Below are 21004 nucleotides of genomic sequence, written 5' to 3'. Positions count from 1 at the left end.
AGGAAACCGCTAATTTTGGAATTTGCACAAAGGTGAAAATGGTAAAAATCAGAACAAAAGTATATTTACTCGGCTCGAATAATCAGAAAACTTCTGTTATTTTTTATTTCATTTCTAAATTCCTGTTCTGTTACAAGTTACATTCGACAAATGGTACCCAGTAAAAAGGGAAATTTTACACGTTATAAAAAAGATTAAAAAGAAATAAAAGTAGCTCACCCTCTATACAGCATATTCAATTCCTCCATTGAGGCCACATTATCAACGCTTTAAGCTTCGCTAACCAGAAATGATCCTATCATCTTATACTCAGTTCATTATTCCAACAGGTTTGATTAACTCATCAAGATCATCTAATTGTAAATCTGAGGAATCATTGTCACCAAAGGTTGTTTGATCAAACATCACATGATTAAGCTCCCCAGCTTCATCATCACTAACATCAAGGCCAATGTAATCAGATAATTTCCCATCAAAGAAAATGTCATCATCATCTAATGCCTCGTGTCTTTCAGAAACCATTCTTTTGGGCTCCAAAATGTCAATACCAAAGTAACGCCCACGAGCATTTTTTTGTTCCGTTGACCGTTTTATTTTCTTTCCCTTGCTCCGGTATTTCGGGTGGTGAAGCTTGCATTTAGATCCTTGAGAGCAAGACCCTGTTGCTTCAAAATTGGGACAGACATAGCTGTGCTTCTTCCGACACTGAGCAGAGATACATTCCATTTCACTTATTCAATATTAATTTCGAATGTGTGTGCATTAGAGAAGAGAGTAGCTTACAGAAAATCTAAAACAACCGACGATCATGATTACTTGCACAACCTGAACTTTTTGCTAGGAAGAGGGGGGGATATATAGTTTTTTTAAAATAATAGTTTAGACATGTTGAATATATAATCATCATTATAACTGTTTATTCAGGTAATTTCCAAAAGTATTCAAGTAAATCAATACCAAAGAAAAAAAAATGCAATGAAAACAGTATACCATGAAACTGTTCAAGTAATGTCATCATTTTTTAGAAAAAATACACGTGAACAGAATCGAAGTAAATATCAGATCAACAGTAAAAAAATCTGGTTCTGAACGTTGCAGAAATTAAGATGTCAGGTCAGAGAGTATAAGAAATTGAAAGATTTTCTTTTCTTTTCAAAAGTTGGGAATAAAATGTTACATTATTTCTTAAAAGTCAGTTTCAACAATATTCTACTATTAATTAGTAAGACCAGAGTGAACCAACCGATCAAATGCAAGACAAACATATCTCTATAACGTGATCTTAAACAAGGGCGTGGCATAAAATGCAAACCGATCAGCTAAAATAGTATTTTCAAGATTATAAGGAACTACCTCGTTACCATCAGCACAATAGCCCCTAAGGAATCCTTCGCAAGTAGAGGCATTTGGATTCACATGTACATGTCTATAAGAACAATTTTCATTTGTGCATAAACCTGCCAGTAAATTTGTCAGAATTATGCATCCATAAAATTAGAAAATAGAATAGCACAATCTAGAAAAAAGAACACCTTGCAAAAAATATGAACAATCAGGCATTCGTTCCGGAATGACCTGCACAAAAATCCAATCAAAGGTCAGATGTTAACCATATAAGTCAATCTCCAGCAAAACGTCCAATCAACCAAATAAGTGATGAACCTTATGAGTCAATTTGCAGTTGGGATTTGAACAAAGACCCTTGAGAAATTTTGTGCATACAGCAATTTTGGAGGGATCATGAATATAAGGACACTTCCCATCATCTTTGTTGCATTTTCCAAATCTTGTGAAAAATTGACAATACTTCCGCTTTTTAACCAATCGTAACCTAGCAGTGTGCAAACTCCAACGAACTTTCTCGCTTGCCAAAACACGAGTCCACCTCTTTGGATCTCTAACAAGCTGGTTACCATTGCCAAGTCGAACATACCTGGAGATGTTGGAGTTTATTTTAATTTTATATATGGTAGGTAATTCCGTCAAATTTACATTTTATGATATGGTAACATTAACATACTCATCATTCCCGATCACTAATCTCCTTGGGACATAAGATTTTTTGGTACTGTTTTCTAATAGGTGACCAGCGGAGCATGATGACTCACCATCTACAAAGAAAAGTATGTAAAGTTAGGAGAGCATTACAAAAACTTTGTATATAAAAGGAAAAAGGACATCAAAAGCATCAACATTGATACTAGGTGCTGATAAGAAACTAATAGAGATAAGTTAATTACATCACAATCTTGTGTGTTTCTCTATCAAAAATTTCTAAAAAAAAAAAAAATTATGATTCCCGTGTGGGGGAACATTAACAGGTCTGACAGCCCAACAAGGCTCTTTAATTCAGCAATACCCAAGCCTAGCTCCACAAGAATGTGGTCACATTCCATCAAGGTGGTCAGCAAATTATCTGATGTTTCTTCATTTATGGTATCAACAAACCCAATACAAACCATCTCTTTCTCATAATTTAAAAATCAGTGAAAAGCATACATAACTTTCATTTTAAAAACATAGCACTTTTATTGATCTTCTACCAAGCTAGAGTTTTAGATTAATTAAGCAGAGCTGGAAATAAAAGAGGGGCAGCATAAAACTTAGCTTCTGAAGCATTAGAAGCAACTGTGCTTCCCAAAGTTGTAAAATATAAACTCGCACATTAGACAATTTACCTTCAACCTCTTCCTTTACATCCCTTCCAAAGTAAACAACTTGTCGGAACCCAGATGAAAGAGTTTTGTAAAAACATCCATGAAATCTTTCATTTATGCAAACACAAACACGCCACAAGAAACAGAAAGTTGCATTGAAGTAGGAAACAATGGTTTAACAATATCATCTGCCATTATACATTCAATTTCTATTCGGTTTAGTTCCGGACAAACTGTTGGGTGTTGAAAAGGAAATTAAAAAACACAATGTGATAAATCAAGAGTGGAGCACCTGTTATCCTCTGAAGGGAATGCCTTGAAGAATCCATTTTGTAGCGCACTGAACCAATGCGGAATATGCGTTCTCCTACAGTATCAAATATTTACAAGAAACAAATCATTGAAGCATCCTTTCAAAACCATACATCATGCACATTAGATAGAAAGCCATTACTTCAGAAAGTCCGAAAATAAGCTTTTCATAATGTCACAGACCAAGATTGTTAATTGACCTACCTGGATGAAGCTCTGTACCATGAACAACCTTACGTGAAGTGTGACTTCCTTTGCCTCTCCCAGAAACACTTACATTTCCTTCTCTTATCTTTCTTTCGGATTCAGCAACTGCTAGTGTAGCTTCCTATTAAACAGTAACAGAATTTTAAGAACAAAAAAGCCATTTTAACCCATAATTCTATCATCAATGCAGTTTTGATGTGTATATAAAAGACATAAGAACTCAGTCCACTAGTACATGAAAAACCCTACCTCATTAGCTTTTCTTGAACGCCTTTCAATAGATTTTGACCATTTCAAACTAGAACCACCAACACTTAACACCTTTGATTTCCGAATTGAAAATCCATTCATTGACCTGGTATAAACAGTATTTCTCTTTCTCAATAGCAGCATTTTCTGACTGCAAAAGAAAAAGTAATTTACTATTTTCTTGGACATCACACACAGGTGCATGTTTAAAACAAGAAGCTACTGAAATAAAAATTATACCCAATTGTAGATAAAGAACTATTGCAGGAAGAAACTGAGTTTAACTTAAAGCTTCTTTTGTATGTCATTCTTTTCCAGGGAAACAGTTGCGGATTATTTGATAGCCTTGCACCATGCAGAGTCCAGACCAGAGAGAATTTGGAAGGTTTATTTGTCTTTGCTACAACTGCAAAAAGAGTAATCATTTAAGCTTTCCCCTACCTAATAATCACGCCGAAACAAAGTAATGAAACCTGCTTCAAACGATTTCTAGATTCATCCATTTAGAGATGGCCAAAAAATACAAATAATAATCATAATGTAATACAAAATGATTTAAAAAGTTTGGTCATAATTGATAGAAGTATCAAGTATGTACTTGAGACTTGACAAGTGAGAAGAGGCAACATAGGTCCTTAACTAATAAAGCTAGCTTCTCTACACCATTCTGTCACTGAGGAAAAAACTTGGTAGGGAGGGGTGGGCAACTAAAATTTGATATATATATATATATATATATATATATATATATATATATGCATCTAGAATTGATGAAAGGAGGCAAATTGGGTGCAAGAAAAATAACACTGAAAAATAGCATAAAATTCTGGTTAGACATATAGTTTGCAGGCAGCCATCTCTCAATATTTTAGTGTATAAAATTCCAACAAATAGTCATTTGTCCAAAGACATGGCTAGCAACAGTCCTATATGACTCCTGCATGGAAAACAACCTACAATTGCAGAAAATAGACATAAATATTATAGCCAACAGAGACAAAGAGGAGCATAAAGATGGAAGAACACATGCCATTTTAATGCTTCATGGATAAAAATTAAGAGAATAAGTCATAAAAGACAAGCAATGTCTAAATGCACAATTATGAATGTAGTACTTTTGGTGCTCAATGTGCGTGAAACAAAAAAATGCTGAATACGAAAAATAAAAGATTCTGCTTACAGAAAATTCATGAATGAATACCTTTATTAGATCGCCTCTTACCAAAAGTTCTACTGGAAATAACCTGAGCAGCCATGTGTCCCACTGAGTTGGATTTGTCATTAGACATGGAAACTGCCTGCTTGATGTGACTCTCAAGGGCAGTCCTAAGTAGCTGGTTTTTGCTTTTCTTGTAGTAGCCATCAGAGGGAGCAGAAAAGGGTTGGTTCTTATCAGCATTGAGAATAGAGGTACTACCACAATCTGAAGTTGCAACCAATTGATTTGATTTTGGCTTTAAATATGTTACCCTCTTTGCATCTGAAGGAACCAAGTCATCATAATTTTCCTCGGTCCAGTGTTCCAAAGTGTTAACCGAACCATTTCGATTTAGAGATTCAGAAGTCTTCAGTCTCTCCTCAGGGGAATTGAGCACATCATTAATTTCCAGACAACTTGGATGATCTGTTGTAGCTTCACAGCAATCACTAATACAAGGCTCTGCTAATGGGGAAGATGCACACTCTCCTGATGAGTTTGAAGTACAATTTGGTACTTTGGTGACACTGGATAAGGGGGGTGTTGTGGGCCTTTCAAAAGAGGTATGTGCACCTCCTGTTCTCAAGTCAACAGCATCAGCTCTACTGTTGGGTCCTGTGCCATTCTTCACTTCATCTACAACCCCAGAGTTCAGCCGGTAAACAGATGAACCCAAAGAATGAGAATTTTGGGGAAGAGCAGGAATTGAAACAGGTTTTCTAACAAGACTGTTACCTTTACGAATGTAAGAAGTACTTTGAAAATATGCAGACTTTTTTGGCATCTGCCTTTGCAAAGGATTGGCACTTAAGGAAGGCTTATTTCCTGCTAGAAAAGTAGCAGAAGAATTATTGGTTCGTTGCCATGTTCGAGGCTTTGTGATCTTGGTAGAAGATGTTGCATTTTTGGATGCAGAAAAAACAAATGATGAGCGGGTAGGATAACTCTTGGGAACAACATGAGTAAGTTGGTTTTTCCTACCATGTGTTTCTCCACTTATGAAATTGGGGGAATCAGTATTTTTGGAATCATGTGATGGCAACAATCCTGCCTTCCCAGCAACTGATTGATTGGTTTGAATTAAATCATGTGACTTCAAAATAGTTTTGCTATGCTGTGAATATGACACAATGGCAGATGAGTTGCAAGCACCTTCAATCATAGGCTTATCATCTGAAAGTCTTTCATCACCATAAGCCTTCTCTTCTGATTTTTGGCAGAAAGGTGTTGATGTGCTTAAAAATAGGCTATCATGGTTATTGATAGAACCCATATCAGATAGTATATCAGGTGCACGCATTGCTTCATCATTGGAGTTGGTAACAGAAACTTCATTAGCACCAACTCCAAAAACCAAAGAGTTTGATGCAGAAGGTAAATCATTGTTCAGAGGAAGATGATTATCATCTTCCACATCTGTGCTACGTGAACTCTCATCTAAGCTGACAGACTTATGTTCTGGAGTAATTCTGCATTGAGTTACCTCACTAGAAATAATTTTTTGGTCTTCTGCAGTATCCACATGCACTTTTACCTTGTCATCACCTTCAACATCCATAGCATCAATTTGATGGTTATTTACAGAAGAAACTGGCCTTGCAGTTGATAACTGCTCACCTCCCAACTGTAATGGATGAAGGCATGGGGAACTTGGGGCAACTGACTCAACAGAAGCTGAAGAAGGGCCAATGCTTGGGTGATCATCCCTTGAGGCATCTCTTAAATAACCAACAGCCTGAGAAGGTCCAACCGCTGAACTGTTTACAAGCAAAAAATCAATCCCCTCTGTAGGAAGACCATCCATACTAGATGCTTTAACTTTCTGTTCCAATTGCAATAGATCACCAGGAAAATTGGAAGGTAGTGGTACAACAGATTTAAAGATATCAGAAACAGTAGCTCCCTGGCTGATTACAGTTGCTGTCACACTAGAACTGGAGGTAGCAATTTTTCTCTTTTTCTTCTCTGGAGACTTTCCATCTGCACTAGCACTTACCTCTGGGAAGGCAACATTTGAACTGCTCCAATGCAAAATACTAACTTCATCTCTAGAATCCTGTAAGCCAACATCAAGACACCCAATGCCACTACCCATAGCTTCAGCAGGATTGGAATTTATGCCAGATGTACTGATGGTTGTGTCCAGATAATCTGCAGATCCTATAGAAATGTTAGTAAATGCTGAGCTTGACAAATCTAACTCACCAATCCCAACTTTTCGCTTGTGGATGCTAGCTGCATATTCATCTTTGTGTTCTAGTGATTCCACAACATTTGGGGTTCCTTCTGTGCCAGAATTCCCAAGCGAAAAAGCAGATTGTTTAGTCAAACCATCACCTATCTCATGGTTGCTCCCCCCTGAATGAACATAATCAATATCAGGAGTGCAGATTGTACTTCTGTTATGGTTGGAGCAGTCTGCATGAATGGAATCACTATTAATTTGAATTTCCTCTGCGCATGGCAAATGGGGCATTTTGTTGCTTCCTAATGACCAATTCGCTTCAGGTAATCCCCCAGAGGTACCATCCTCAACTATTGAACTGCCAGGAGTTGCACAAACCTGCTTGCTAGCCGAATTCACATTGCCAATGTCACAAGCAATATTTATCTCCTGGGTGTTAGATGAACCACAGCCTAAACCCATGGAGCTATGCATTGCAACAGATGAGCTACCTATATCTACAATATCTCCAAGGACTTTGATGTCCTCTGATCTTGATAAACCATAACTAATGTTACTTTCATTATGGTAAAACTGCTTGTTAACATCTTCAACCATAAGAGGGCCAGATGTAATACTTTCATTTGTTGTTCCAGTACAATCCTCCTTGATATTTGAAACGATATGCAGACCATGGACAGAATCAGCATTAACAGAACCCTGGTCAACTTTAGTCTCTTCATGACCTGAAGAACTCAAAGGAGTGGAGTTGTTCCTCTTTCTCTTAATCTTAGAAGCAACTGAACTACCAGGACCAACATCAGTGCCAACTTCCTTTGAGATCACTTCCTTTGACACTCCATTCACTTTCTCATCTTCAGGAAGCAGAGCTGATTCTTTAGGACAACACTCTGAAAAAACGCCATGCACTGAACCCACAGCAGCAGAAGCAATTTCCATTTTAAGAGGTATAACACTCTTGTCAGCTGCAGAGGCAGCAGATGGACAGTGAGTAGAAGTATCTGACTTAACAGATTGATCACCCCTCTTTGCTGAATCTGAATTTTCCAAATTTAAGGGAGAACTCATAACCTTTTTCACCACTTTCCTCACAATTGTTTTCTTCTTGGTAGCCTTAAGAGAGGATGGTTTGCTAACACTAGCACCAGTTTTATCAGAAACGGTGCTCTTAAGAGTCCCTTCCACTCTATTCTCTCCAACGAAAACATTGACTCTGTCATAACAAGTTTGTGCGCCATCATCAACCATATTACTAATACAAGGAACTGTACCTTTCCCCTTTAATGGTTCTCTTTTCTTGATCACAGTAACCTTAGGAGATTTTTTTAACTTACCCTTTCTTACGGAAACATTGGTTCCTTTTGAACAAGGCTTTGTAATACCATCCTGCACATTACCAGCAATGGAAGTTTTAACTTTTGCCTCAGAATTCTTAGAGTCCTCAGTACCCAAACCACTATTTACAACAGAAGTGGAACCATCAAATTTTGCACTACTCTCATTGGCCCTATTAGGTTGCAAGCTTGAACAATCCTTATCAAATTCCATAACTCTCCTAATTTTGGAATTCCTAGGCTTCACATTGGAATCAGAAAGCAGTGCAGAACTAGGAGTCACAATTGCCTTAGCCACCAATGAATTTGATTTGAAAGACACATCAAGCTCTACAGGGCTACCTTCTCTCTCTTTTTCTTCCATCGCATGATCCAAAGGTAAGACCAAATCTTTTCCTCTAAAAGTACCACTTTTCCCCTCATTATAATAACCCAAATAATGTGATCTCTCATCTTCCCTACTCCTATGATTCGGAGTCAACTTTTGAATCCTAAGGAAAGCACTCTTTTTCTGCATTTGCCTCCTCGGAGTCCGGTTCAATTCATGACTACCCTCTCCAGCACTTCCCCTTTCACTAAACCTCTCTATTTCTGAATCATAATGATAGTCAATTTTTCTGGAAAAAACCCTCATTTCATCTCTTTCATTAATCTCATTATTTCCATTATCAATTAACTGATCATGTAAACGCGAACCCCATCTCCCATTCTCAGTAACCTCATGATCACAAAATTTCAAATTATTCAAATTCGATTCAAATCCCTTTGTAACAATCCCAAAATCCCTAGTAGATCGATCGGAAATCCAACGATCACTGTGAGCCCTACCAAGTTCCTCTCTTTCTCTCTGATTCAGCTCTAGATCTCTAAACCTAGAACTTCCCTCTAAATCATGCCTAAACCTATCAATACCCGGAGAGGCGGGTCTCCTATCAAACTGATGATAATGGGCCTCCCGATCCAAATTGGAAACGGTATGGGGCCTAGATACCCGATTGTCATGCCGGTAATCAGGGCAGGTTTCGAATTCGGGCACGCGCCGTTGAGGGAAATCGTGGATTTGGTGGGAAACATTGTTAGGGTTAGGATTAGAATTGAAATTGGGATTGAAAGTGTATTGAGGATGATGAGGGTTATAAGGATGATGATTAGGATGCTGCTGTCGCGGGACTGGAGGGGGTGGGGCAGGGAGAGGGTGGTATGATTGCTGTTGTTGTTGGGTTGATGGAGGAGGCGGAGGCCTAAGTTGTGGCGGAAGCTGGGTTGCAAGGAGCGGGTGGCGGGAAGGGTAGAGATTGTTAGGACTTTGTTTGTAGGGAGGAGGATGAGAGGGAGGCGGAGGAGGGTGAAGAGGAGGAGAGAAAGGAACATACCTTGGGTGGTTGTTGTGGTGGTGCTGATGGTGGTGGACGTAGGAGGAAGGATCCATGGTCCGCTGGTTTGGACTTTGAATTCCGATTCTAACTTGCGTATGTTTTTAAGTATTCTTTTCTCTGTAGCAGGCCAATTTCTCCTTTCTTTGTGCTCGCTTTTCATCTTTTCTTTTTAACCAAGCAATAATTGGTCTTTTCGTAGTATGACACTTCTTTTAAGAAAACTTCACTTATGATCTTTAATATTTATATTCATTTCATTTTAGTCCTTAATCTATAAATTATTCTGCTTGAGTTTCTTAATTTTTTTAAATTATTTCAATTTGATCTTTTTTTCCAATTGTTTCGCTCATTTTGTAAATTATGTGACACCCAACTTGGATATTCCCTTGAGATTTTTTTAATCGTTGACGGTCTAATATAAGAAAAAAATTCAAAATGAAATCACTTTAAAAATTAAATATACAAATAAAATAATTTAAAAACTAAAGACTAAAATAAACTAAAAAAAAAAAAGAAAAAGAAACATGAACAAAATTTATCTCATTTTTCGTTAGATATAGTATGTACTTTGCCGTAGGCCTAGAGGAAAGGCATGAATTCCAAAATTACAATTATTTTTTAAAGTTATTATTATTATTTTTTATTTATTTATTTATTTATAAGTGGAAACACCATTAAAATTCACAAGATTTAGATCTACGATAATCTTTCTGCATCAAATGAATTAAAAAGAGGGAGAGAAAGATGCTGACATTTGAAGTATGTAAATTTGCAACATTTTTTTTTCCCAAAATTTGCACAGTAATTAGTTAGTTTCTTCTTCCAGGAGCCAATGATCAATTGATTGATCACTGCATAAACTTGCTATCAAGAATGCATCTGAATATGAAATCAAATATCAATTTTTTTTTCTTTCAGTATTATGAGGTCGTCAAAAATTAAGTTCTATTGCCTCAAATTAAAATTTTAGTACAATATCAATTATCAATATATTATTAAGGATTACAACGAATTGAATTAGGATGGGTTTTCAATCGATTTAATTTTTGTTTAATTTTTTAATATCTATACTCAAACCCAATTTGATTTGTATAGCTGTAAATCACAATCAATTGAAATTATTTTAATAATTTTAATTTAATATGATTCATAAAATATTTTTAATATAAATAATATTTTAATTATATACAAATATAATATTTTTATTAAATTAATATATAAAATTAAAGTATTAAATAAAAATTTTATTAACATAATATATATAATTAAATTAATAATATATATATATATATCCTAATCGGTTCAAGATAGTATTATCTAAAACCTCACTTGAACCCAAAGAAAAAAAACTTAATTTAATTTTTTATTTAAAAAAATTTTCAATCATATCAAATCAAAATACATGGATTACAAATTATTTTATTGTTTCTATAAATTACACGACTGTTGATAATGTTTACTAATAATGCAAATTTTTGGTGCTTACATATGAATATAACGTCCTTAAGATTTATAGTCCTTTAGGTTTTGCATTAAAAATTGTCAATTACGTTATTACCACTTAAAGATTCATACATCAATTATCTTTTCCTGATTCTAAAGGGCTGAGGTTTGTAATTTTGAAACCCCTCTATTGGGTTTGTCTTGTTCAATTACAGTAAAGTAAATTTGAGTTAGATTCTTGGTTTATACGACTGTCATATTTCAACTTTCAAGCCCAATTATACGAGGCCTGCAGCCTGCTTTAAATCGTGTTAAATCTTCCAAAATATTATGAGGTGATTTGAATGACATTTAATTATAAATTTTAATTATTTGCATTTATAATTTTTAATTAATGCTAGAAAAAAATTTTGGATTTTTTTGTTAAAATTGGATTACTGGCCATCCTCCTTCCTACCTTGATCATTTGAGCCAATATGCTAGTCTAGATGTAATTCTTGGTTGGTAAAGGTGGAGCTCATTAGAGGTAAAGTTGGAGAGCGTGTCAAACTTGGCAATAATAAAAAAAATCAGATAGCGTCGAAAATAGAAAGAAATAGGAAGTAAAAGAGAAAAAAGGAATGAAAAAAAAGTATGTGAGAACCAATATTCGACCAAAATCCACACAAAATCCCATATTCTAAAATTAGTAAGCTTAACAACCCATAAATTTCCTTTTCAAATCTTCAAGGTACCAATGCGGGGATGTCTTTGGGAAGAACACGGGCTGCCGTGACAAGCTGAAATCTAATTGAATTGGATAGAGATAATGGTTTTTGATATGGTTTTGAAAAGAGGTAGAGACACCAAAATGAGGGAAAGAGAGAAAAACGTTTCACGGATCAAAAGGGAATATGCTGAAGCTATCATGAACACGAAAGTAGCCTAAATTCAATGTCTTTTCAGAGAAGGAAAGCCACATGAAAACGTCTTAGTAGAAAGACGAAGACTTGTACGTACGACGCGTTACTCTTTCAAGTTACAAATCACAAATAAAATGTTTAACCAACAAACCAACATACTTCATATATCTCTAAATTAGAAACAGTTTAGTTCTCGAAATTTACTTATTTCAATGAAATTCGTTGCACAATGAACCCAAACACAACTAATTGCCTTAATTAGGTAGGTAAGAAGGAATTGCATTGAGAAAAGGCCAAGCATTGCTTGTGCTCACCTAACAAGTTGTCGGGTGACCGGTGAGAAGTGACCTTTCTTTGCTTGAAAGAAGAAAGTCATGGGGGAAGGAAGGGCAACGAGAAGGTGAGGGAAATCAAGTGTCGGTGGAGATAGTGAGTGAATTGCACTCCCAAAGAGTGGTTTGTGGCTGTGGCATCACCTTTCCATTTAGTAGCCCTATTATAGTAGTACAATTTCATAACTTTTCATGGTGTCTAAAACAGACTGAAATTTGTGAAAGAAATAAAGATTTTCACCAGAAAGTGAGGAGCCAAAAGAAGGGTTTTTGCTGAGTGGGCCGAGAGAATCTTGAAATAGTGTATTAAAAGCCAATTTAATGGCAACAGCAATCGGTTGGAAAACAAGATGAAAACGACTTTTGAGGATCCCTTGTACAAGCATTCCAATTTCCAAGCAAAAAAGCTCTAATTAAGGCAAATTCAGAGCAATGATTACTTTTATACTCACTTTAGGAGAAAATAATCCAGGATTACACCACAATGAGCTTCCACCAGCACAAAAAATTCCATTCCTAATCTAATTGTGATCAAAGAGCAAAACCAACACCTTCAAGAACGATAAACAAACAAACAAAAAAAAAATGAGGGGGAGAATTGAGCAAGCAGTCCCACAAACACAGAACATTGATTGAATAGATAGGGAAGGAGGAGGGCACACCAGGCAAACAACCTCTCATCCAACACCTACTGTAAGCAGCCCCGTTGAAAGAAAAGAGTGTAAAAATCCAAAAGAATATACAAGGAGGGAAAAAAATTTTCATTAATGGAAGAATGCTTGTTCGCAGCTTAGCTTGCCAGTATATTTGTGGTTAGTCGAAGCTTGATGAACGGCTCCACCTACCATTCAGATAGTCTTCTAATGACACAGATTGCTCAATGCTGCTCATGGAGAGTGAATCATCCTCCACATCAAGCAATGCAAGGCTAAGATGGGATTGGAGGTTCGACTGAGGACAAGCTTCATCATCCAATGTATCAGATCCTTCCAAGGCATTGACTTGTAGTCTTGCCCAATTTGTCACATCAGGATCACCTTGAAGGAGCTTCACAACCTTTAGCCAACCAATCACATTAAACAACATTAATTATCTATTATTTCATCCAAGAATCAAAAGAAGTAAGGTTATCCACTTAAACAAGGTTTTAGCACCGAAACAACAACTATTCTTTTCCGAGCAGAATAATACATACTTGGTTTGATCATTTTCGAGTAGAGGACAACGGATCGGATCAAAATAATTTTTATTCGTCTTAAACTCAATTCGATTTTATATTTACAATACTCAAATCCAACTCAATCCTACTTTTTTAGAATTTTTTATATCCGAATCTAACTTAATTTGATATTATATAAAATCATATCTAATCTAATTTAATTCGAAATTAATAAAATATTATTTTTTAAATATAAAATATTATTTTTATATAAATATAAATATAAATAAATATATAAAATTATAAATATAAAATTAAATAAATAATTAAAAATAATATTTAAAATTTTTATTATTACTTGATTCGACTTGAAACTTGATTTAAAAAAAGCAAATCCTAAACAATAGATTCGAGTCAAAATCCATCAATTACGGTGAATTTATCATCCCTATATCCAAATTGTAAACAAACTTAATTTCTGTTTGTTTATTAAATTTAATAAATCACCCCAAACAATATTTCAGAGTTCGTTATTTAATCAAAATATATCAAAATTCATTCATCTTTTACTCATTTACAGCCTACTTTTGTACCACCTTTAAGGCTTGGCTGTCCAGAAAAGTCGTTGAGAGAAAAAGCTAGTCTGATTAGAAAAGATCAAAGATGACCTACCACACTCATTTGGGGTCTAGCCCGTGGGGCACGTCTAATACAAAGCGTGGCAGCGAGAACCATCCTCTCCATCTGGTCACGATCATAGCCAACACCCAAGCTTGGGTCTAATAATTGGAAAACCTTCCCACCAATTAAAATTGGATTTGCCTAGAAATGGTCAATTTTATTTTAGACACAAAACTGAAAGGTGGATTAAAAATGATGAGCCACATGAGCAAAAAGGACATACCCACATGACCAAGCTCTCTTGGCCTTTCGGATAGTCATTGCTTATTGGCTTTCTTCCAGTAAGTAGCTCAAGCAGCACAACGCCAAATGCATAAACATCAATCTTGTCATTTACTTTGCCATACATGAAGTACTCGGGAGCCAAATAGCTGGAGCAAATGGTAATATCATTAATTAATCACTAAGTTGTACCAACAAAATTTTCAATTGTTTGTAATCTTGGGGAAACTTTCATATTTGTTCGTTACATTACCCTTGAAATAAATGGACACAATTACATACCCAAAGGTTCCTGCAACATCAGTGCAGGTTATATTTGAAGAAGAGGTTGACGCCAATTTAGCAAGTCCGAAATCTGATAGCTGCATAAACCAGGTAGAAAACATGAAAATTTTAGTTTTGGAACATTTTCAAATTTGAAAGCAAAGGAGTTGGAAGTCAAAAATGAAAGTTACCTGAGGCTCAAAATCATCAGACAGTAGTATGTTTGAAGATTTAACATCCCTGTGGATTACAGGGTGCTCACTGTTAGTATGCAGATAATCTAAGGCCTCTGCTACCCCAAGTGCCACCTTGTATCTTTCACTCCACCCAAATGCACCAGGATCCTTCTTATTACCTGAATTGGTACGCAACTGATAAGCTAACTTATGATATCACTTTTCGATCTCAAAAGTCAAAAACCAAGAATATTATGCATTTACTGACCATGAAGGTTTTCTTCAAGGCTTCCTCTTGATAAGAAATCATAAACCAAGAGAAAATTGTTATCCTCATAGCAGAAACCCAAGAGGGAAATAATGTTCTTATGATGTAATGTAGTAATAATATAAATTTCCAAAACAAACTCCTTCAATACATCTTCAGAAGGCTTTAGGATTTTCACAGCGAGCTCCTTACCGTCTCGAAGGCAACCCCTATAAACCTGACTACTACCTCCTTTTCCAATCAAATTTTCTGAAAATAAAATATAAAAAAGAAAAGAAGAAGTCAAGTCAACCAATTTCAAGAGGAGGGACTAAAGTAAATATTTGCAGACAGGAATGATGAATAAAACAAACCGGCCAAGAAATTTGATGCTGCTGAGAGGAGTTCTTGGTACTTAAATAATCTACAAGTTGCAGAGTATTTCTCATGAAGACCCTCCAATTCTTTTGGCAGGTTTATTGAGTTGTGATGAGGAGAACGCTGAGCAATGAAATTTTCTACACCCACTGGAACAATTGCACCGCTTTCTCCATCAAAATTAGAGGACTTATATTCACTCTGATAGCAACCTTCTTGTTTCTGTTCCGAATTGTCCATGTACAAAGTACCTCTAGAGGGTAACCGCATCACCCACTGAACCACAGATATCTGCCTCAATGAAGACCGATCAGGAACTTGTCGTTGTCGATCTGATAAAACTGCACGGCGAAGTAGAGGCCAACCAGGTCTGATTTCAGGTAACTGTTTGATCAACATAGAAATCGAACACGATGGAGCCTCAGCCTCTTTTACTGGTACTATAGCCAAAGATTTATCTCCATCATTAGCATCAGTACCAGAAGACTCTTGTGCAGATTGGTAACAAGAATTATGCAGCAACAACTTTTCACGGGATCCACAAACCGAGCAATTTTGCTTTAGAGCACTCTCCAAGCTGCCCGAACTGGCTTTTAATAAGGCCTGCTCCAAATTTTTGTAGTTAGTTTCATCAGTATTCAGATTGGTCTCGGCATTGGCATTTCCTTCACTTAGTACTTTAGAATTCTTATTTAATGCCATCGTTCGCTGAATTGCATCAAGGAAACTATTTCGTTTCTGATCTTCACTTCCTGGAACAAATACGAAACAAAGAAATTCGTAAGTATCCATGAAAAATTTACATTCACATCCGAGAACTGGATAGCCAAAACAAACTTTTTTTACCTTGCGAACCGAAACTACTAGCTGGAGAGCGGGAGCCCTCCCTCTGGAACACAACTTTCCCATTATTTACAGCAAGAACTGAACAGTTCTTTGTTAACTTCTTAGCACAGTACTTAGCTACCGATGTCGACGAACGGATTTTATGGCGTTTGGCGGCGGTTCCAACTATAAGCTTAGTAGCAGAATAAGATTGTGCTTCCCTCACTAAAATTTTGCGAATTGAAGAACCTCTGCAGATCTTAAGCTTTAGATCCACCTGCAAGATGATCACCAAAAACCAACTCTTTCTAAGTCTTAAATTTGATCTGGAGATGTTTAAGCAATTGTTTTTAGCATTGTATTTGTAGTAATTTGAGCAAGCAGGGGAAACTCAAATTTCCATTTCTGATTCTCCTTCATTTTCCAATCGACAAAACAAAGAAAATTGAGATTAACAAATTTATCACTGAAAAACAAGGCTAAAAGCATAGAAAGGGTAAAGGAGAGCATGAAACTAAACCTGTTTCAAATTACAGAATCCTTCATAGACAGCAAGAACAGAGTCAAACGCTTTGACAAGCGATAAAAGTGAAGACTTCCCATCTCGATCCACAATTTCTACACACATAAAAAATCAACTACCATTTCGCTAGACCGCCCAAAAAAATCAAACACCACCAATTTTAAAAAAAAAAAATCCTGAAACAGGAATAAAAAAAAAACTCAAAATTTTTTACTGACCATTGTTACCGAGAACGTGAAGAGCAATCACACAGTCACCAGGCTGAGCCACCTTAACCAAAGCCCATGTCAAGAGCTCTCTGCTTGGTGAATCAAGCTTCACCCCAACAACCACCGGCCCTTCACCAGAACTCACCAATTGTTCTTCTCCAACAAAACCATTTTGCACCATTTTCATTTCTGTCTTAGACTCTTAGTTCCAGGCCAGCTCTTCTTCTTTGTCTTGGCCAAGCTTCTGGTTCATGTTAAGGCTTATATATGGAAGTGGTGGGTTCTAGAGGAAGAGAGAAGAGAGTCAGAGTTGTATTTTATTTTCTTTTTTTTAGGCTTAACCGTCAGTTTGTTTGCTTTTCAAGTTCGCCAACCAGACTAGAAAGGGGGAGGGAGGGAGGGCCTTATAAGAACACACCCCAGTTTTACAAGTTAAAATTATTGAACAATTGATTTTGTTATTTTAACTTGTTAACTTGTTAGTTCAGGTTTTATTGGAGTTTTTTTTTTTTTTATAGGAATTAAGAAATGGCCCATGCCTTATTCAAAAAAAAAAAAAGGGCCCATCCTGTTAAGGACATGGGATAAACTCATGTTCAATTGAAATAATTTGAATTTTTAATTTCATTATTTCAATGATCATGATAATTTCAAATAAAAAATTTGACGCGAAAACTAAACTAGTAAGACCAGAGCTTTGCATCGTCCTACCCAAAAAAAAAAAAAAAAACCCAAATTTTTGTCTTTTTTTGTAATTATACATTACAATAAGTTTAAAGAGTGAATCATTATTTATTGTTCAATACATTAAGTTTGACTTTGGATTAAAAAAGTTTTCTCCCATTTTAAACTGTTATGTACCAACAAAAATATTATTAGATGTATTTTTATTTATATATTAATTTTAAATTATTTTAAGTATAGCATAATAAAATATGTGATAATCATCTAACATCATAAAACTTTATCTCTTGTATTTGAGATAATTTTCCTTAAAAATAATCACTATATCTGATTGCTAAGCTAAAAATAGATTAATATTTTTAATAATTTTTATTTTTAAACGTAAAATTAATGTATGGGGTCAAAATAGATGGCTCAAGGCAGTCTATTTTTATATGATATTGATGTTTCATTTTTATGTGCAGTCTATTTTTGTAAAACTTTAATAATTGAAAGGATGTAATGTAACACTCACATAATAAAGTAAACATCACAATGTTTTTAACATTTAATTCCATAATAATAATATATGTATCTTTCAGTTCGAAAAAAACATGAGTCTCACTTTTGTTTTCTAACTAAAAGAAATATTTGTCTTTCGTTGCTATAATCATTTTAAGCCTCAATTATTCGAAATCAAATCAAATTATTCGAAATCAAATCAAATCGAATTTTATAAAAGAGACAAATTTTTTTAAATTTATTTTTTTTATTCATAAGATTTGAAATAAAAATTTTATTTAAAAAAATCAAATTTTTTATCACTCGAACTAACAAACATTAATAAAAATAATAATAATAATAATAACTTAGATGATAGTATTTGACTATTTCTTTTTAGTATAAACGAAATATTCAATATTATTGTCTTACCTGCTTAATTTTAGAATCGAAGTAATTTTCACTTTTGAGTTTGAAGTTGAAAGTAAGGTGAATAATTATATTAAAATATAAATTATAGATATATTAAATATTATTTTTTAAATATAAATTAATTAAATTAAATATGATTTCTTACAATTACACTAAAATAAATTTGCTAGAATTGTAATCATTCACAATAATTAACCAATAAGACTTGGCTGAGAAAGTGGTTAAAAAAGAACCCACAAAACAGTCACTCTAATTTCTACCATGGCTGTTATCAAAGATCAGTTATAAATTAAGATTATCTCATATGTATAGAGGATTTCACATATTTTATCAAGATATATTTAAAATAATAAATGTAAATTAATATGATAAATAAAAAATATGATAATATTTTAATTTTGTTTGTAAAATCTAAAAACTATAGATATAGAATAATAATCCTATAACTAAAATTAAAGTTCTTTTATATATTTATTTCGGTAATTAACAAGTGGTCCCTTAACTGCTTTATTGATAGGGATCTTATAAACTTTTGTTCTAGTTAATTTGTATCCATCTCCCTCATTCCAAGCTCCAATCTCGAACCTGACACTTCTTTCTTTTTTTTTTTTTTTCAATTTTTTTGCTATAAAAAATTATAATATGAGAATAAAAAAAAATTATAGGTATTAAAATTTAAATTTTAAATTTATTGGATGATATTTTTTAAAAGTGATTATATAAATTAATTGATTTAAATTTTAAATTTATTTATTAATTATTTTTTGATTTATTATTTTTTTCATATTCTCTCTCCTTCCAAGCTCAAACCCCATCCCCACTTCTTTTTCTTTTTCCTTTTCTTTCTCTTTCATTTTCCACTTTTTGGTCCATTGTTTTTGTTCATGCTCTCCTTTGCTAGGTGAGCTTTTAATTTCACTAGTGGGTTGCGACGGCGAACGATCGAGATGGGTGAGGAACTACTGAAATCAGTTGACTTGTCAGTTCCAGCTGCTATCTGAATAAAAACAGCCGACTGCCAATACAGCAGGGCTCCATTTATGTATCTCATTCATTATTTTTTGTGCCTGCTGTTTTTGGAGGCTGAGATTTACTGATTAGCGAGGGAAAATGAAATATGGAATTAATGGCTGCCATTTATGCGAAAAGTAAAGATAAAGCCCAAGATTTTGGATGCTCGTATAAGCTAAAATTACAGTTGGATGTTCGAATTCTGATTATTTTCCATCATTTAGGATTTTTTAAATTTGATATATGATAATTTTGATTTAAATTATTGAAATTTATAAATTAAAATAATTTAATGTCGAATTAATCTTTAGAATGATTTAAATTTGAATTATTTATAATTCAAATCAATTTTGATCCAAAATAAATGAGTTTGAATTATTAATTTATTTGATCAAATCAAATGAAATCATATTATTGAAATTTAAAAAGGAGCTTTGTCAACTCTAATTATAAACTAAATAGAAAATCGTATTCCACAGTAGGAGTGTAATAAAAATATATTAGATATTTAGATATTAAACAATGAAAAAGAAAAAAAAAATTTTGTTAATTTTTCATGCTATGTTATGTATAGTATTTCATAGATTTTGACAACAAAATAAAATTAATATACAGAGTATTTCATATATTGTAATTGCATTTTTTTGTTAATTTTTTATGTTACCTTACGAGTATTGTATTTTTCATTAGTCATTTAATCATATGTATGATTTTTTAATTTATTGTAAAATATAAAATTTTTTATAAAAATATTTAAAACAAATAAAAAAAAAATAACGTAATTTTTATTTTTTGTTTTCATATTTCTTTTATATTTATATTTATTATATATTTTTAATTTTTATTTAATTATAAATAAAAAAATTATAAAAATTCAAAACTCATAAAATCTCACTTAATTACAAACATACATCAAACAAAAACTCACATTCTTTTTTTCTGAATCTAATTAAACCTGAATTCACCGTATCTCAATCCAATCAAAACTTAATACACCATTTCGTACCAAATCCAATCACTTATTTCACTTTTTATTAAGCAATAGTTATTTGACAACTGGAATACTATTTGGCAACTAACAATTCAATTAAGAGTTATCCCCTCTTAGAGACAAGTTTTACCGTACATTATTATGTGCGGAAAAAGTATTAATGGTCTCAAATCGTCCATACAAAGACAGTATTGATTAATTTTATATTATTTTAAAAGGATTTTTGTTAAATGGTATTTTATTCTTAATTAAATTTGTTATAATGATTTTTCATATAGATAAATTTAAAAATAAAAAAAATTATCATCAATATTTTTTGATTAAGTACGATTGATCATATATTAAAACTTATCATTTTAATAAAAATTTTAAAATTAATTAAAACTTTATCAAAAAGATAATTTTTTGGGTTTGTAAAAATAGTTTAGGTTTAAAAGTTAGTTACACGTAGGAAAGAATTATAACCCTTACAACGTCATTTAAAATGATACTAATTAATTATGTGTTATCATTTGATCTTAACTAAA

At 33.7% G+C, this 21004-nt stretch overlaps 2 protein-coding genes across 6 annotated transcripts; both read right to left on the bottom strand.

The window, feature by feature from the left end:
- Positions 1–79: 79 nt before the first annotated feature.
- On the bottom strand, positions 80–9827 carry LOC111298604 (uncharacterized). 5 transcript variants are annotated; one of them, XM_089758351.1, is made up of 11 exons: positions 5359–9733; positions 4627–5259; positions 3666–3831; positions 3426–3531; positions 3174–3297; positions 2950–3024; positions 2021–2111; positions 1663–1933; positions 1533–1575; positions 1354–1457; positions 80–705 (listed from the first exon to the last, which is right to left on the bottom strand). In XM_089758351.1, the coding sequence occupies exons 1-11, from the start codon at positions 9569–9571 to the stop codon at positions 310–312; spliced, it is 6222 nt and encodes a 2073-aa protein (XP_089614477.1). In that variant the 5' UTR covers positions 9572–9733; the 3' UTR covers positions 80–309. The 5 variants fall into 5 exon arrangements, with proteins under 5 accessions (XP_089614477.1, XP_022749079.2, XP_022749074.2 ...); XM_022893344.2 differs by having other exon boundaries at positions 3426–3576; positions 5359–9732; XM_022893339.2 differs by having other exon boundaries at positions 4627–9733.
- Positions 9828–12608: 2781 nt separating this feature from the next.
- Positions 12609–17259, bottom strand: LOC111298595 (protein kinase STUNTED-like). Its single transcript, XM_022893325.2, has 10 exons — positions 16889–17259; positions 16668–16765; positions 16169–16424; positions 15319–16074; positions 14966–15214; positions 14713–14876; positions 14540–14619; positions 14259–14406; positions 14027–14176; positions 12609–13251 (listed from the first exon to the last, which is right to left on the bottom strand). The coding sequence occupies exons 1-10, from the start codon at positions 17064–17066 to the stop codon at positions 13009–13011; spliced, it is 2322 nt and encodes a 773-aa protein (XP_022749060.2). The 5' UTR covers positions 17067–17259; the 3' UTR covers positions 12609–13008.
- Positions 17260–21004: the final 3745 nt, after the last annotated feature.

The sequence above is a fragment of the Durio zibethinus genome, chromosome 3, assembly GCF_047325235.1.
Source record: "Durio zibethinus cultivar Kanyao isolate XHJ-2024 chromosome 3, ASM4732523v1, whole genome shotgun sequence".
NCBI classification, from domain to species: domain Eukaryota; kingdom Viridiplantae; phylum Streptophyta; class Magnoliopsida; order Malvales; family Malvaceae; genus Durio; species Durio zibethinus.
Note: the sequence above shows the minus strand (reverse complement) of the source record. Positions and strands in the feature narration are given on the sequence as shown.